Genomic DNA, 18,919 nt, shown 5'->3' on the forward strand with positions numbered 1-18,919 from the left:
CACAGAAGGCACCCACGTGCACCCCTCTCTGGGGTACCCAGGATGCAAAGCTAGACTGTGTGACTAACCTCGGCCTCAGCTTTCTCAGCTGTGAAGTGGGGCTGTGTACGCCATGCAGGGTTAGAAAAGTTAATGCACCTGAAGCACTGAGCGCTGGCCTGGCCCTGAGGGTCCTCCAGAAAGCAGAGCCCCTGCGCCCTGGTACCACTTGCACTGCAGTTGCTCCTCGCTGAGCAGTGGCCATGGTCACTGTAATTAGTAGATTGCTAGAGTGATGGGACCATGCCTTGCCCTGCAGCCAGATGGGCAGTGCACAGGCCTGGCTGTTCCCCTGCTCCCTGCCCTCCGTGCATTCAATGCCCTTTTACCATCCTGAGCCCACAGCTCCTGGAAGGCGGTTGTTGATCAGTCCCTCTGTCAGTTATTGGACCAACAGGCGACAGTTGAGTATCTGTCCTGGCTAAACTGTGGTCCCCTGAAAGACCATTAAACCGTGCACTGCCCTGTGGCCTGTGCAGGCAGTCCTGGTGCAGCTGAGGTCCCAGAGCAGGGTGTAGACCTCCTGTCGTCAGCTAAAGGCAGTGGCAGTGTGCACGGCAGAAAAAACCAGGTGCCCGTCCTCAGGGGCCGACAGTGGTGTGTCCACGGAGGAGCGACACAAGTCCTGACACCTGCAGCGGTGTGGACAAACGTGAAAGCATCATGCTGAGTGTGACATGCAGTCCCAAGAGGCCACCTGCCATATGACTCTGTTCTTACAAACTGTCCAGAACAGGGACTCACAGAGACAGGAAGGAGACCAGTGGTTGTCAGGTGCTGGGGGGAGCAAGGAATGCTGCTTGGGGCACAGAGCTTCCTTTGGGACCAAGGGTACACAACATTGTGTGAACACTAAGGGTGCCTGGATCCAACTCTTTAAAAAATGATCAGTGGTTAATTATGTGGTATGTGAATTTTACCTCAACTGTGTGTGTGTGGTGTGTGGGCAGTGGGAGTGTGGTGTGGTGTATGTCCATGTATGTGCATGTAAGAGCCGGTGCCTTGCAGAGCTGCTTCCCACACCTGGACTCCCAGGCAGCCAGAGTGGTGGGCTGTCGCAGGTGAAGCCCCTTTTTCCCCAGAGTAGGAGCTTTTCCACTCTTCAGGCAAGGGAAGAATCCCAGCTGTAGAGAAAAACAAGTAGTATTCAGTCTAATCTCAGAACATTTATAGAACAGAGAGCCCAGTCTGTAACAACAACAACAACAACAACAAAAAACTATGCATTTACAATATTTCTTTTAGATTGAGATCTGAGGGTATTGATTTGTAGGTGTGATGTAATGTAGGTGTAAGGTGAGCATCTTGTAATTACTTAAACCCCTCAGTTAGGTGTATGAATGCCTTCCGGTTCTCCTGTGTAAAGTCTGAGAGTTGCATGTGACCCTTGGCATCTCTGTGCAGAGATAATCTTGTCTTGAATTAATGATGAAGACCTAGGGCCAGATGGGTCGTTTGGGGGTACATGTGGAACAGTCACAGGGCCTTTGTCATCTCTGAAGTCAAAACAATGGTCTTTAATGCCAAAAGGACTTAAGGGAAGGATCAAGGGAAGCCATTCTGGAGTCATAAAGAGAAGGCCAGCACAAAGCAGCTCAGCAAATAGGAAACTCCTGCCTCTCATCAGATCGCTGTAAGATCTGATCTTAGATAGTGCCCTTATCAGAGCACTATTAGCTATAACCTTTCCTCTTAGAACTGCCTTCATAGTGTCTCAGAGGTTCTAGTATGTTGTGTCACTATTCTTATTTAAGTCCAAGAATTTTTTAAATTTCTCCCCTGATTTCTTCTATCACCCATTCATCACTCAAAGTGTGTTGTTCAATCTCCATGTGTTTATGTAGTTTCTGAAGGGTTTTTGGTTTTAATTTCTAATTTTGAAAACTTATACTCCAATTAGAAAACTTCGAAGAAATGGATACATTTCTAGACAAATAATATCTGCCAAAATTGAATCAAGAGGATATAGAAAATCTAAACGGACCAAAAACAGTATAAAAAGCCTCCCAACAAAGAAAAGCCCAAGACCAGATGGATGGATTCTCAGCTGAAATCTACAAGATCTTTAAAGAAGAAATAATGCTAATGCTCCTCAAATTAGTCCATAAAATAAAAAGGGATGGAACACTTCCAGATTTATTCTATGAAGCCAGTATCACACTCATACCAGATAAGGACACACCAAGGAAAGAAAATTATAGATCAGTATCCCTGGTTAACTTAGATGCAGAAATACTTAATATTAGGTATTGTGTTCACCAATATATTAAGAAGATCGTATATCATGACCAAGTTGGTTTTATTCCAGAGATTCAGGGATGATTTCACATGCAAACCAGTAAATGTAATTCATCACATAAATAGAAATAAAGACAAAAATTACTTAGTCACTCAGTATATACAGAGAAGGCCTCACAAAACTCAGTACCCATTCTGATTTAAAAAAGAAAAAAAACTGAAGGCACTAGGGATAGATGGAACCTACCTATATATGAAAAACCCAAAGCCAACATCATAGTGAGGAGTAAACTGAAAGCATTTCTTTTAAAATCTGGGACAGATATATCCCCTCTCACCATTCCTAATTAATATAGTACTAGAAATTCTAGCCAGAGTAGTTCAGCAAGAGAAGGAAATAAAAGGGTTAAAATTAGGAAAGGGAGAAGTCAGGTTATCACTGTTTGCAGATGATATGAGCATATATGTAGAAGATCCAAAAACCCCACCTAAAGACTGCTAGAGTTAATAAAGAAATTCAGCAAAGGAGCAGGTTACAAAATCAACATACAAAAATCAATAGCTTTCCTATATACCAACAATGAATCTGCTAAGAAATCAGGAAAACAGTTCTGTTCACAATAACCTCACCAAACAAATAAAAACTAGGAACAGGCCGGGCACGGTGGCTCACACCTGTAATCTCAGCAGCTCAGGAGGCGGAGGCAGGAGGATCAAAAGTTCAAAGCCAGCCTTAGCAAAAAAAAAAAAAAAAAAAAAAAAATGAGGCCCTAAGCAACTCAATGAGACCCTGTCTCTGAATAAAATACAAAAAAAATTGAAGAAGACCTCAGAGAGGGAAAGATCTTTCATATTCATGGACAGGCAGAATTAGTATTGTTAAAATGGCCATATACCAAAAGCAATGTACAGATTTAGTGCTATCCAATGACCAATGACATTCTTCACACGACTAGAAATAACAGTTCTAAAATTCATTTGGAAGAATAGTAGTCAAAGCAATTCTAAGTCAAAAGAGCAATGCTGGAGTCTGGGATCATGGCTCAGTGGTAGAGCGCTTGCCTGGCATGCGTGAGGCACTGGGTTCTATCCTCAGCACCACATAAAAATAAAATAAAGATATTGTGTCCACCTAAAGCTTAAATATATGGTATTGTGTCCATCTACAACTAAAAAAATAAAGGCAATGCTAGAAGCATCCCAATACCTGACATCAAAGTATACTACAGAGCTGTAGTAACAAAAACTGCAAGGTCCTGGCATAAAAATAGACAACAGACCAGTGGTAGAGAATAGAAGATAGACAAACCGACACAGGTACAGTCATCTAATCCTAGACAAAAGGGCCAGAAACTTACATTTTTAACAAATGGTGCTGGGACAACATATGTAGAAGAATAAAGCTAGACCCTTCTCTCGCCCTGCACAAAAATCACCTCAAAATGGATCAAAGACCTTGGAATTAGACCAGAAACTATGCAACTCCTAGAAGAAAACACAGGGTCAACACTCCAGCCTTTAGACACAGGCAACGACTTTTGCAATTGGATCCCTATTGAGAGCTCAGGAAATGATGCCAAGAATTAATAAATGGAACAGCTTCTGCACAGCAAAGGAAACAATTAGGAATGTGCAGAGAGAGCCCACAGAATGGGAGCAAATCTTTGCTAGCCACTCTTCAGACAGAGGATTAATATCTAAAATATACAAAGAACTCAAAAAACTTAAAAAATCAAATAGCCTAACTAATAAACAGGCAAATGGAATTAAACAGACACTTCTCAAAAGAAGAAATAAAAATGACCAATAAATATATGAAAAAAATTCAACATCATTAGCAGTTAAGGAAATGCAAGTCAAAACTACACTGAAATGTCATTCCCTACCAGTCAGAACGGCAGTCATCAAGAATACAAATAAGGGACTGGGGATGTGGCTCAAGCGGTAGCGCGCTCGCCTGGCATGCGTGCGGCCCAGGTTCGATCCTCAGCACCACATACCAACAAAGATGTTGTGTCCACCGAGAACTAAAAAAAATAAAAAATAAAAAATATTTTTAAAAAAAGAATACAAATAATAATAAATGCTGGAGAAGGTGTGGAGAAAAGGAACAGTTTACACTGTTGGTGGGACTGTAAATTAGCACAACCACTATGGAAATCAGTTCCTCAAAAGACTAGGAGTGATATGCCCCAGCTATACCACTCCTTGGTATTTTTCCTGAAGAATTAAAGGCATCTTACTACAATGATGCATGCCTGCCCATGTTTATAGCATCGCAAATCACAATAGCCAAACTATGGAACCAGCCTCGGTGTCTGTCCAAAGATGAATGGATAAAGGAAATGTGGTTCCTAGACACAGTGGAATTTTATTCAGCTAAAAAGAAAAATGAAATCATGGCATTTGCAGGAAAATGAATGGAACTAGAGACCATTATATTAAGTGAAATAAGCCAAACTCAAAGGGTCAAGGGTCATACATTTTCTCTCCTATGTGGAAGCTAGAGAAGAAAAAGGAAAAGAAAAGTGGGGGTGGAGCTCATGAAAATCAGGGAGAGCTCCGTAGAGGAGAGGGCAAAAGAGGGTGGGGAGTGCTGGGGAGGAATTTGGCCAAATCATAGTTCTGTTGTGTGATGTACGGCAATGTGACAACAGCTGCCATCATCAGGTACAGCTGCAGTGCACCAATAAAATACCTGGAGTGTTGGAGAGCAGACCAAAACGCACCTGTGCCCAAGAGGCCGGGCTGCGAAAGCCGCTGGCTTGGCAGAGACCGCAGACTACTGCACACACCACATGCCCAGACAGAGCGCATCTTGAGTCGGGAAGGCCAGGGATGTTGACCAGCCAGTCCTGTGCCTGGGTGTGCAAGGCCCGTTTGAGGATACCAAACCTTGGCGGACCTTACAGGAGTCCCCACCTGAGGGGGTGTATAGGAGCCATGTGCTAATGCACACAGTGGCCCTCAGCAGTGATGGGGAGAGGCAGGAGAGAGTAGCTGGGGTGTGGTGACAGAGGGGACCCCAAGACTTCGGGACATGTTGTATGGCGAGGTATGCCACTCACTAGACTGGACACCATTGTGTCTTCACAGTGTTGGAATTTATTGAATAACAAGAAGTTCACAAACTGCGTGGACCTCTTCCATCAGTAACAATCCACCGAATACTCATGGGTCACTTTGTGGCCATAGGCAGGCAGTGACAAGTTCTTTTGTTCCAGTCCTAATTACTAGCACCTGTGACACTGAGTTCACATGATGGTATGTGCGGGCTACAGAAAGGCTAAGATGGGGTCTGGGTGGCCACAGGTTCCCCTGAAAAGCCAAGGCCAGAGTGGATCCTAAGGCACAAGTCACTCCAGGTGGTCAGGTCAGATAACCACCAGTGAGCCTCCACCGGGAAGCAGACTGTCAGGGTGAGGGACGTATGCTAGGGCCCTGGAGGGAGGCGGTTTCCAAGTGGGCCGCTGGGGCGGGGAGACGGAGCCGAGCTGAAACACCACCGCAGATCCCTGGGTTCATGGCCTGTCGCCCTTGTGATGCTTTTGCCAGATGGTCTAATGAGGGTCAGTGGGTGCCACCATAACCAGTCTTGGGGTTATAGGTCTCGAGAGGGGGATACAGCTGGTGAGACCGAGAAGCTTGTGGGCCTGGTTTCTCTGCTAGGGGTCTGATATGCCCACGAGTCCATCTACTTGTAATTCAGTTCCATTAAGTTCACAGGTGGTCAGCATTTATTAGCACGATTAACGTACTTACCAGCTTGTGCTTAAGGTTGTGCTGGGCAGATGGTGTCTGTTTACTTGTACAAACAAGGCGTGGACTCATTTTACCTTGGCACTTGGGCTCAAAAGGGAGTTATTCATGGCAAACTGCCGCTTTATAAAATAGAGTGATTCGGGGCTAGACCCAGCCTTTCCACAGGGCAGCACTGCCCAATGGAACTTTCCACCATGATGAAAGTGTTCTCTGTGTCATCCAGTGTGGTGGCCACTAGCAACTGCGTGTGACTAGTGTGGCATGGCACTGGATCTTAGTCTTAGCTCACTCTAGTGAAGTTCTTTGGTAGCAGTCCCTGGGCCAGTGGCTTTCTGACCGGAGCTCTGCTCTAGGACCCAGGACGTGCCCTGGGGAGATAGTCAAAGCCAGGCCGTGACTCCTGCCGCCTCCTGTCTGCGGGGTCCTCCTCCCCTCCGCAGCTCCTCGAGCATCCGTGTGGCGTCCTCTCCCTGACAGGTGGGAGCATGCGTGCTGGTGTGTGTGCGAGCCTCAGAGGCTGCACCACGCAGCAGAGCCGCAGCCCCATCCTCGCGAGGCCCGCTTCCAGTACATTCGGAGCCACGCCTCTCCTGGCGAGGGGCACGTTCCTGTTGACAGCTTGCCTCCCCAGGAAAACCCACAAGCTCCGCTTTCCCAGGCCTGAGAATTCCGGAGTCTGTGCCTGCTTCTGCCGCGGGAGCTGTTACCAGAGAGATGGCGGGTGTTGCCCAGGTAACGTCCCTTCCCTGACAAGCGGAGAGGGTGAGGACAGCAGTGGAGTGGCTGGCTCTGCCGGACGGGAAGCAGGAGGCTCTTCCTGCTGCCTCTGTTTGTCGTTAGCTGTGGGACTGAGTCGCAGATTCTGGGGGCCCCCCGAGTCCTGCCTGCCCTGGACTGCCCACTCCCGGGCCGGGGTAGGCGATCAGTTGCTGCTTATCCAGGAAGTAGGCTGTTTTATGTTTACATGTTTAGTGGATGATCACGGCAAGCCTTTGACAGTAGTTACTTTTTCCTGCTCTGCAGATAAAGAAACTGAGGTGCAAGTCAGACTGTAAGTTTCACGAGCACCAGGGCCTGTCTGCTGTGCTCGCCCTGGGTGTCTTAGTGTTTAGCACAGTGCTTGGCCTATCATAATGGATGGTGCCAAATAGCCTGTTGGGCGATTGGATGGAGGATAGGTGGGTGGGTGGGTGGGGAGATGTGTGGATGAATGGATGGTGAATGGATAGATGAGTGACTGACTGCCAGATGGGTGGGTGGGTGGATGAAATAAAGCACAGATTTGAGCCAAAGTCTGCTTCAAATCCTGGACTGTTCAACACCAAACCTGCTGGCCTTTGCTTTGTCTGATGACCTCCACATCTACACCCTAAGATGTCATGTAGAAATAGCCTATTGGAGGCATAATTTACATCCCATAAAACTTGTAAATGTGGAATTTGTGTGTTAGTAAATTTAGAGTCGTGCCCATCACACACCCAGAGATGTCCTTGGGCTTATCTGTCATTTAATCCCTGTTGCCATTCCTCAACCCTGGGCAGCGACTGGGCCACTCTCTGCCTACAAATTTGCTTTTTCTAGACATTCCATAAAAAGGAATCTACAGTATGTCCTTTGTGTCTGGCTTCTTCTGCTCATGTGGTGGGTGAGGCTCACCCACGATGCAGCGTCGTGAGCTCCGTCCTTTGTGTTGGGAGCACTGTCTGTCGGCTGTACCTGGTCTTACTTACCTGCTCCTTCATTGATGGGCACGGGAGTAGTTTTGTGGGCAGGTCTTTGTTTTCTTGGGCAGATTCCCTGAACAGAATGGCTGAGCCACGTGAGAAGCTTATGTTTAGTGTTTTAAGAAACTGCGAACGTGTGCCCAGTTTACCTTCCCTGCAGCAGAGCACAAGGGCCCCATTTCTCCACATCATCACCAACACTTGGTATTATCTTTTTGACTGCAGCTGTCCTGGCAAGGGTGAGATGTTTTAACTTGCCTCTGCCTGAGGGCTGATGACCTTGTGCATCTTTTTTCACGATCACTCCTGGGCAGAGATTTGACTTTGTGAGCCAAGTCCCAGCAAACATTTTTTATAAAAGTCCATATAGCACATATTTTGGGCTTTGTAGGCCACATTCAATTTCTGTTGCATATACTTTAGGTTTTTATTTTTATGTCACAACTCTTAAAGAATGTAAGGCCATCTGTCCTCATGGGACTACAGGCAGGGGCTGGGCTGAGGGAGCCACACGTTGTACTTTGCCAACCCTACTTAGTCTGCTCCCTTCTACCTCACACCTGTTGTGTGACCAGCCACAAGGCTGTTCCAAGGCTCCGTCCACCCAACCTCCCAGCTCACAGGGATCCGGTGTCCATGGGAGCCACACCAGACAAACTACAAGGCCACCACCCCGCCCCCGCACCCCCCCCCACCCGCTGGCAGAGAGGGCTGGGGGAGGACCATGTTTCAAGCTGAGAGCATGATTCATCGCCTGGTGAGCTCATCAGAGTTCCTGGGAAGAGATATGCTAATTTGTCACCGAGAAGTGGGGGCCTTGTGGCCCTGGACAGGCTGCCCAAGCCATGGCTCAGAGCCTCTTTTGAAACAGTGGCCTGCCCTTACTCCAGATCTGTGACGTCACGGTGCAGCCCCTGCCTGCTGTTCCCACAGCCCGTCCCTGGCTCCTCCTCTCTCTGGTTACTGGCATTCAGATTTCAGAGCCTCATGGGGTTGTTCCTGGGCCTCATCCCCTTCCATCCACCTTACCACTTCACAAGTCGTAAGCCATTTGTGCTCAGTCTCTTGCTTTAGGATCTGCTTCCACAGGGCTTAACCTATGGCCAGTCCCTGGCTCATAGGATCATTGTGAGAACTGAGTGAGACAGTGCTTGTCAACTTAGCACCATGCCGGGCACGTCGTACCAGCTCACCAGGGGCAGCGCCCGACTGGGAATGCTGCCCTGAAGCCAGGGCTCAGACACTCACAGAGCCAGAGAGCCGTTGTCCTTCCTGCTCTGAGGAGGGCCCCCGATGAGTGCTAAGGCTGGGTCTTTGACAGTGGGGCTGGTCCCTGAAGCCATACTGGTGGAGGTGTCGTGCAGGCCTGCTTTGCCTCGGACAGGAGGCCTCCAAGTCTCTGTGGAGTGTGGGGAGGCTGCAGTGGCAGCTGCCAGTCCCACAGTTGGTCACACTCTGCAGAATGTACATGAACGTTGCCTGGGAGGACGCTCACCTGACATCATGACGGCTGTTTCTGGATTGTAGGATTGTGGAGGCCTTTTGAGTCTGTCTTCCTCCTTTGTGCTTTTCGGTATGTTTAATTTTTTTAATGAGTGTGCATCATCTTCACAAAAAAGAATGAAGTCATTATTCTTTCAGAAGTAAGTCACAGCTGATCAGCAGAGAGGGCTCTGAGAGCTCAGGCCATGCTCAGATCTAGAACCTTCTGTGGGAAGATTCCAGTCCCACTAAATAGCTTTGGGCTCTTCACGTACGGTGAATTTTTGTGACCGTTTCATTGTCATTTAAAAATTAAGCAGCTCTCTGGGCACAAACTAAGACCACAGGCTCTGGGCTCGGGGGAGCCGTCCTCTCCTGGAGTGGGCTGGGTCCTTGACTGGGCCGTGTCTGTTCTGTTTTATAGCAGCGCTCTGCTCCCCACACCGGGGCGGGGCAGCTCAGGTGCTGGTAACGGGGAAGGCTGCTGGTTACGGTTCCAGAGAAGCCTGGGCAAGCCAGATGTGTCTTGTTGTTAAAGTAGAACGCTCACCACTGGTTCACCCCAGCAGAGCTTGCTGTGCGCTCCTGACGGTCCCCGAGGACCTGAAGCTCGGTAGCTGTCCCGACCTCCCGCCCTCCTGATGCACACTGCCCTCTTGCCTCCCTGCTGGCCTCGGGCCCCTTTCCTCATCCCCATGCAGAATGGGGGAGCGGGCAAAGAGCACTGAGGCCAGGAGCGTGGAAGAGGAGAGCAAGGGCGCATGTGGACAGGCGGAAGAACAGGGAGAATGAGGAAGAAGGGAGCTAGAAGCAAGATCCGCCGATGAGGGGGGAGAAACACACCTGATGCCGTCTATGTGGGCCACAGTGGGGCATGACGAGCGACCCAGAGGCCCCGGACAAGCGTGGGGCGTAAAAACCTGGAGGGAGGAAAGGGGAGCGTGCTCTCACTGCTGTGGGGTGTGTTTCACGGCTTTCAGAAATGAATGGGCAGCAGAGCTCTTCCTGGTGGTGCCGCCCGTCCCGCCTGGACTGCACTTGCGGCAGGAACGGCCCGTGTGGTGCAGGGTTTACACACTGAAAGGCCTGAGAGGCATCTTCATGCCCAGTTTATAGAAGGAGCGCCTGTTCCGGGGACGCCGCGCCCAGTGCCGGCTGTTCGTGTGACATGGAGTATGTTCCCAGTACTTCCTTGCTGATACCGTGTCCTCAGACCCTGTGGCCTGCTAGCTTCTGTTGGAGCCTCTATCAGTAGGGGACCCTCCCCCCTCCTTCCCCTTTCCCCCATTCAGACTTTGTCTCAGAAACTGTGACAAGTCACCCCAGCTGGTTGCTGGCTCAGTGACACTAAAATTAGGCTTTCCCCAAGGAGTGGCGCGCTTAATGAAGGAGTTCATCCAGGCAGACTCCAGGCAAGCGGGCAGTGGGGCAGGCCACCGTGGAGACGGTGTGGAGGGAGCGTCGGCTGGGACCTCCGCCACACACGCTCTGTTTCCATGATGTCAGAGGGCGGAACCGACTCTGCCTCAGGTGCAGGCAGCAGCCCCCACCCAGCCACTCTGGCCTTGGGAGCTGGTGCTGAGCAGAGGTGAGCTGCTCCTGTCTCTCTCCAGGTGGATGCTCAGCCTCGGGCTCGGCCCCGCCTGACTGTGCTCAAAGTCCTGGCCCTCATCCGGGCTGTCATGTTCTGTGGCTGAACACCACTGTCCGGGGACCTCCTAGGATCTGCAGAAGCAATGCCTTTGACTCAAAGAAAGCCCCTTCGTGGGCCATTTCAAAACTGTGGGAACGATGTGGGAGATGCTCTTCCGGTGTTGGAGCTGACTGTCGGCAGGCGCGCCTGCCCTCGATGAAGCTGTTCCTTTCTTCAGGTGTCCCCTCCTTGTGGGGAGGGTGGTCCCTCCCAAGGGCCTGTGCGCAGCCTAATGCTCGGGATTCTTTAATCAGCTCGTGTCTTCTGCCCTCCTCAATTCGGTGACGTCTGTCTCTTTCTCTCTCCCACCCAGAAAAAGATCTACAAATACAAGAAGGTCCTGAGTAACCCAGGCCGTTGGGAAGTTGTCTTGAAGGAAATCCGGACGCTGGTGGACATGGCCCTCACATCCCCGCTGCAGGACGACTCCATCAACCAAGCCCCACTGGAAATTGTCTCAAAACTGCTCTCAGAAGTAAGGCGCTCCCCTGGCTTGATTTTGCACCCCTGTCCCCTTGTGAGCCATTTGCATCACCTCCGCTGAGCACCAGCCCTGTCCCAGAAGCGGACGCCATGGCTGCTCCCAGGCGCGTCCTCTCCTGTTGCAGAGGGAGCGAGCGGCTCCCACCCTATGGTCCTGGGTGTTGGTCCAGCTGCTTCCACGAAGGGAGTGTAGCAGGAGGAGGGAAGAGCTGCTGCCCCTGCCAGCCCCCCAGAGCAGACTCAGCCTGGGCTGGTGGCAGTGACAGCCGTAGCAACGGAGTTCCCCAGGTTCAAGGTGCTGGCTTTGGAAACCTGGTCATTCCTGAGGGTGACGTGCCTGCGGCCCCCCCAGTCACTCCTCCTGGCCTCTGTCAGCTTTCTACCCCATCACCCACTCAGCCTCCTGATAGGCTTCATTTAGCTCACTAAAGGTTTAAAATCAGATTTCACAACAAAATGAGAATTTCCAGGTTTTCTTTAAAAACGGTCAGAAAGCTGCAGTTTGGGGCTGTCACTGGTCACTCAGCAGCCCGGTTCCTTGGCCCACTAACAGCCCTACGCTGGGAGCATGTGCACCTGCCAGGGTCTGTTGTGGGCCTGGAGTGCCATTGAGCCCGGGTGATCATGGGTCAGTCCTGTCAGAGCTCAGGAGGGAGCACGTGGGAGCAGGTGCTGTTCTGAGCTTACAGACGTCAGTGTGTCTGCCTGACCTGCCTGGCCCTCGGACACACCGCAGTTGATGACCCCAGAGTCAAACGAGTCATAAGCCAGCAGAGTGGTCCCTCTGGCCCCCTCCCTCCTGGGTCACTGCTGCAAGCTCCTGGTGAGCTTCCTGCACCCTCTGCCCTCTGCCCTCTGTCCTGCTGCCCACTCTGCAGGCCCAGGCTGCTGCCCATTGGTATAGGAGCCTCTGCAGTGCTGAATGGAGGGTCCCTTGCTGGGAGGAGGTGGGCTGGGAGGTAGAGAGTGGGTAGCAGAGATGGCACAGGGGGAGGGCATAGCTGTGTTCTCAGGTGAGGGACAGCCTTGCTCTGCAAAAGGGGAAAGTCAGGCTCAGAAATGAATTGCCACCAAGGTCTTGAGTTCCCAGACCACGTGCCCAGTGCCAGCCTTGCATTCACACTTCTCCAGAGAGGGGAGAACAGCTTACCTTTCATAAGCCAGGCGGAAGCCGACAGCCACACGTACAGCTTCTCCTATGGCACTCACGTTCTCCCTGACCGTGGCCTGAGGCCAGGGCACCGAGTGACCCGCTCAGTCCAGTGGTGGGGGCTGCCTGGCTCTGACTGGAGGCCACATTGCCCAGCCCTCCAGCCTCACCAGGCTGGACCACGACACCACCATCAAATTAGATCAGCTAGGCCCGTCATCCTGATGAGGCGGGGGTGGCAGGTGGGCCTCGCTGCCCACTCTGGCTGCGTTCCAGCCTACCTCAGGCGTGTTCACAGTAGCCACATGCCCCTTGGCCTTCCGCCCTCTTGGGATTTATTTTATTTATTCATTTATTTGTTTGTTTTATTTTTATTTTTGTGCTACTGGCTTGAACCCTCTAGCACTGAGCTACATCCCCAGTCCTTTTGTTTTTTTATTTTGAGACAGAATCTTCGCAGGTGATCTTGAACCTTTGGTCCTCCTACCTCCGCCTCCCAAGTGGGATCACAGGTGTGGCCACTGTGGCCAGCTCCCCTTGGGCTTTAAGGCAGACTTTCTGAGTCTGCTGACCCCCAAGTAGAGGGATAAGAATATTTAAAGGAAGAAAGTGAAAGACACTTCCACGTGCTGCACGCCTACTGTGTGTCAGGCCGGGATCAGAGAGACCCTCTGTCTGAATAAAAAAGGGATGGGGATGTAGTTCAGAGGTTAAGCACTGGGTTCAATACTTGGTAAACAAACTAAGTATATGTTGCTCTGAAAGTTGAGACTCAAGAAGGTGCTTCTCTGTGTGTCCCGACCTGCCTTCCAGCTCTAGGCAGCGTCGCTGTCACAAGCGCCACGTCCTCTCACGGCAGCCTCAGGAGGTGTGCTTAGCAGGATCCCCACTTGCCCCCCTGGAAACTTGAGTCTCATGGAGAGCTAACCATCCTCCAGGCCACGTGGTTGTGAAACACGGACACGGACTCAGTCCTCTGTCACGTCCTCCCTGGAATTAGGAAGAGACGGCTGGGCTGGGGAGGCAGCTCGGCAGGCGGCAGAGGGCTTGCCTGGCTTGCGTGAGGCCCTGGGTTCCAGTCCCTGCCCCACAAAACAAAAGAAAAAGTGACAGCCACCCTTGAAGGACCTGAGACTCTGTGCACCTTTGAAATCCAAATATATTGATTTCTTGATGTTGTTTTCCTCCTCCTTTCTCCATTCTCTCCTTTAGAACACAAACTTGACCACCCAGGAGCATGAGAACATCATTGTGGTAAGTTCCTCCCAACATCACCCTCTGCCCTCCTCCCAGAGCCAGTCTGAGATCCTCCGGGAAGCACAAGAGCTCCGACCTCCTTTGCTTGGTCTGTCTTTTCCGTCAAGCCAAGCTCCTGCCATCCCGCCCTTGTGCACTTCTGAGCCCCTCTGGACCGCAGCAGGCTGGGTGATCAGCACACTTCATGTTTGTGCCCGGGTGTGCTGCAGGAGGTGAGGGCAGGAGGTGGCAGAGACGTGTTTATGCACGGCCATCACCATGTGAGCAGAAAAGTCAACGATCTCTTTCTTACCCCAGAGCCTGTCTTCTAGTTAGTCTGCAGATAGAACCGGGGTGTAATCCGTATCATGTATAAAGTAAGATGGGATTTTCAGGGGCTCAATAATGATACATGCACCACTGGGAGTAAATTACCTACCTGGGCAGTTTTAAGCTATTGAAATATGGCTCTCACTAGGGAGAAGGAAGAGATGGACTTGCACCTACTGCACACAATGCGCTGTATTTGAATCCCCAGGGACTGAGATGGCCCTGCTCCCATGGAGCTTGTGGTCTGTTATAGGAGGACAGATGTGATAACCACAAGATAGACAAGGGGTGTGGAGGGTTGGGGTGACAGCCCCACCTGGGAGAGGAGCCAGTGGTATGTTTTGCAGGATCAGTAGGAGTTTTACAGATGGCAGAAGGCAGTGAAGGCACCTGTATTTATCCGGCTAATTTGGCTGAGCCTCCCCACTGCAGGATGCCTCCGAACAGGGAAGAGCTTTGTGGCAGGCCTAGCCCTTGCCCCGGGTTCTGCAGCCTCCCTTTCAGTATTCCTTATTACCATGGCTTTCGCTGTCACTGTGACCATGAATCTCCCGGAGCTCTCCAGCCCAAGTTACTTTGTCATGTTGGCCTTTGGGCAGCTGTCCTCCAGTGTGCGAGGTGATTCTCTGTAGCAGTCCCCCCGTAGCGTGAGCTGATTTCCTTCATTCCATCGGCCAGGCATCTGAGCCACAGGAGCCATTGGCGGTCACAGCTGGGTGTCACCGTGCAAGCTTGCCTGGCCTCCAGGCCCTGCCAGAGTCCTACTCACTGTGTGGCACTCAGCCTGTCAATGAAGATGGCAGCCCCACACCCAGTGTGGGCTCAAGTTCACAGCCAAGTCCAGACATGGCTGTGTGCTTGGAGGAGCAACAGAAGAACTTTTAATTTTCTTTAAAACACAGTCAACTCTTGGTATCTGGGGTATCGATTCCAGAGCCCTGAGGGTGATGATGGCGGCTCACACCCCATGTGGAATAGTGTGGCATTTGCAGTGCGAGGTGTACCCTCCCACACATTTGGAGTGGGCTCTGGGCAACCCAGAGCCTCTGATGCCGCCGCATTAATGCTCTGCAAACAGTTGCTGTGCTCTTTTCTGGGAATAATAGCAAGAAAAATTCTATATATGCTCAGTACTGGCACAGTTTTATTCAAAATACTTTTGGTCCACAGCTGGTTGAATCCTGAGACGTGGAGGCCAGAACTCTGAGTGGTGGCTGAGTCTTGAATGGGGCAGTGCCGTCCGAGTGTGTTCTCACTGTAGAACAGAAGGCACCCAGCCTGAGCCCTCCTTAGAGATCCCCTTCTCAGGTGGACACCCCAGCAGCCAGAGTCCATGTGGCTTCTTATTTTTAGCATCCATGATGTTACAGGGTGTTGTGCATTTGGTTTTTCACCTGAAATGTCTTCCAGTTTCTTCCTGGTTTTATAGGACCTGCCCCAGAGTTTCTTACCAAAGCTTGGGTGACATCTGAGGAAGGATCATTCTTTGGAGGGCTCTTATGTGCATTGCTGAGTGGTTAGCAGTACATCCAGCCTTAACCCACTGGAGGCCAGTAACACCCTTTCTGGACAGAGAGGCCTCCAGGTGTGCTAGGGATCCCCTGGAGGGCTAAATCACCTCAGGTCTACCCCATTCTTTCTAAATGCCTCAGTCATTTCCAGCCAACCTCATGCTCTAAGCCTCAGTCTCCTCGTCTGTGAAAAGGACATATTGGTGCCCTTCTACTGGGCCCCTGGGGGATCCTGTGAGTTAATGCAGTACCAGGCTGAACAGGGGCACAGGCTTGTCGAAAAGTTCTGCTAAGAACAGAACCCTTTGTATTAGTGACACATGTAAAAATTATCATTCAGTGACCAGATCAAGCCTGATAACCTCCCCGGTCCTCTTTTCATCTGTACAAATGAAACTACCACTGGACCTCATGAGTTTGTCATGAGGATGAAGTAAAACAACGGCGGAAGCACCAGACCGCCCCTGGCAGACAGTGGAAGTGTACAGCTAGTCACTCTCGCCCCTGGCAGCCTGGCTTATTGTTATCCAAAAGAGGGGACTTCCCTGCCCAAGGTCCCTTCTCCCCAACTGGTCCCAGAGCTCAGTCTGAACAGTGGAGCCTTCCCCCGCCTGGGGCACAGCAGGCTCTGGGGTCACAGATGTCATTTCCTCCTGGCTCTACCTCTTTCTCACTGTGCACCTTGGCCCTCTGACTTTATCTCTGACCTGCTTCCCCACCTGAGAAAGGAGGGCATGCCGACACCCACCTCCCAACAGACAGTGACGCTCGAGCCACACTGTGCAGTGGCCCAGCCAGGTTCAGTGTCATGGATGTTGATGTTGTCACGGTCAGTACTTCAGTACTGTGAAGTGGTTGGTTGGTAGGAATGGTGGTAGGAATCGTGACAGGCGGGGCTCACCCCTTGCAGAAGGCTAGGAGCCCACTGCCTCCAGCAGAACTGTCCATACCTGGGCCACCCTAGCCAAGAAGACCCGTGCCTGGGCCCGACTCTGTGAGCCTGTGGCTGGTGCTGGGAAGCAGGGCCCTCCCCTGCAGTGGCTTCATTGTCCCGGGTAGCCTGCCTGAATAGCTCATCAGTCAGTGCCAGTCTACTCCCCTTTCCTAATGATCCCTGGAGCAAGCCAACCGGTAGTACTGTCACACAGCTAGCCCCAGAAGGCTTGCTAAGAGGTGTGCCCTGGAACACTAGATGGTCACCACTAGGAAGGGCGCTCTTAGCCGCTGGTGAGTCGAGCCTCCATGGTGCACAAGGTGGGCCCACCAGTGAAGGCTGGAGCCCCGCTTGCCCTGACCTGCAGGTGACTCTTGAGGTGACTCTGGGCCCCTTTCCAAGTGGGAAACTGAGGGTCATAAGAGGCGAGGCAACTTGTTCTATGGCCACACCCAGCAAGCGTCAGAGTCAGGGCTCGTACTTGGGACTGTGCCCCCATCCTGTATGCTTGTCCCTTGGCACCTGTGGGGGGTTCATTCCAGCACCCACCACAGAAACCAGAACCTGAGGGTGCTCAGGCCCTTGCCTAAAGTGGCGAGGTACCTGCCCACTCTGATGTCCTGTGTGCAATTCCAGGGTATGGGTCTGAAGGGGACACAGTGGGTGGCAGCAGGCCATGCAGGCCCTAAATTTATACACACCATCGTATGTATTGTGTGTGTGTTTTTCCCAGGGGAACACACCAGGGCTTTCTGAGCCTCTGGAGGGAGTTGTGGTCCGCAGATCAGAAAATGGGCTTTTTCTGCCCGAGGACGGCGGAAGGCTGCTCTCCTGTCAGGCCACCTCTCCTATAGGAGTCTGGCCCAGCCCCACCCGGGCTGCCGCACAGTTCCGTCCAGCTGACACTTGCTCCTTGTCTTTCAGGCCATCGCTCCTCTGCTGGAAAACAACCATCCCCCTCCAGACCTCTGTGAATTCTTTTGCAAGGTATGGTGTTGCTGAGGTGGGGCTGTCCGCACGGTAGGGGTGGTTTACACAAAATAGCTGAAAACCCAGGCCCTCCAGCCTGGGGCCAGGGTCCCAGATGCAGGCAGAGGACATAAAGGGCACCTGTTCTTAGGACTACAGTCCCTCTGCCACACAGGTGACAAGTTAGAACAGGGTCCCAGGGCAGGGGGCAGGGACGAGCATCTGGGTTTTCTTTGGAATAACTCCCTGGCTGTCTTGGGAAGCAGTTTGCAGAGATTTTCTGGGCTCCTGACGTCAGAGCTGGGTTATTCTTAGCCGAGGCTCCTCCAGGCACCAGCTGGCCCACAGTAGGGGCCAGCCGCGGGGCTTTCCCTAGGCAGGGGAAGCTGGCGGAGTGTTCCAGGTTAGCCCAGGGGAGCCTTGGAGCCAGGCGTCCATTCCCAGGGACGCAGAGCCAGCCTCGCAGCAGGACTCAAGCAGCAATGCCCAGCAGCACTGCCTAGCAGCACCAGGGCCAGGCCTCCTGCATTCCCAGGGATCGGGCACATGCTGGAGGCGGCACTAGCCCACATGCCTGTCTGCTCTTTACTATGTGCTTGGCCTGGCTCTGTCCCCTCCCCGGAGCTCCCCCACTCCCACTCCCTCGCTTCCCATCCTCCTTCCTGCCCTATCTCCCTGGGCACATGAGGGTGGCCTCTGCCCCTTCCATGGTCATGTGCTGCCCTTAGGGGAGGTGCACTCGCTGTGTCCACTCACGATACAAGCTGGAGAGGCCACAGAACAGGCACCAGGGGAGGAGGGGTACACTGGGCGCCCAGCCCCAGCCAGGGAGTGCTCTGTGTGTCAAGGGTAGGAGTTGGAAAGGGAGATGTGACCGGGCCTTTGTCTTCAGCCTGCCTCTGCAGCAAGAGATCCTTTCCAGACACGCACACCTCTGTAGGCCTGAAGTGCTGGGGTGCGTCTGAGGGCCCAGAACCCGACAGGAGTCCACAAGTGCTAAAATGGAGGGTGCCACCTTTCAGGATGCCATGGCCCAGTGAGCCGCTGAGCCACTTTCCTTGGGCTGGGAGCCCAGCAGGAAGCTGCGGGGATGCAGCCTGGCCTAAGCAGCTGTCTGGACTCACAGGCAGCCTCCCTTCTGGGTTTCCAAGTCCGTCTGTGTTCGTTTCCCAGGGAAGCCCTGGTTTCTGATATCCCAGGTCCATTGTCCTCATCCAGGGGTGGGCAGCTCAGCACCTCCATGGCCAGCTGGGTTATGAATGTGTGCAGGACGGTGGGGTGGGGGTCTGCTCAGCATGGAGGCCTTACATTTTGGTTCAGAAAAAAAACAGCACCATGCTGCTGAAGGAGAGCAGCTGGGATGGCTAA

General features: G+C 52.0%; 1 protein-coding gene across 2 annotated transcripts in view; it reads left to right on the forward strand.

Moving 5' to 3' along the window:
- CMIP (c-Maf inducing protein) overlaps positions 1 to 18,919 on the forward strand; it is a 197,296-nt gene that overhangs the window by 145,218 nt on the left and 33,159 nt on the right. The window contains exons 1-4 of one of the 2 annotated variants that reach the window (XM_081273567.1): positions 6,640 to 6,771; positions 11,252 to 11,413; positions 13,784 to 13,825; positions 17,507 to 17,569. In XM_081273567.1, coding sequence (XP_081129693.1) covers positions 6,754 to 6,771; positions 11,252 to 11,413; positions 13,784 to 13,825; positions 17,507 to 17,569 — 285 coding nt within the window. In that variant the 5' untranslated portion in view covers positions 6,640 to 6,753. Of the gene's footprint in view, positions 1 to 6,639; positions 6,772 to 11,251; positions 11,414 to 13,783; positions 13,826 to 17,506; positions 17,570 to 18,919 lie in introns of those variants that run through there. The other variant, XM_081273566.1, reaches the window with a different exon arrangement.

The sequence above is a fragment of the Spermophilus citellus genome, assembly GCF_964194105.1.
Source record: "Spermophilus citellus genome assembly, chromosome: 18".
Classification (NCBI taxonomy): domain Eukaryota; kingdom Metazoa; phylum Chordata; class Mammalia; order Rodentia; family Sciuridae; genus Spermophilus; species Spermophilus citellus.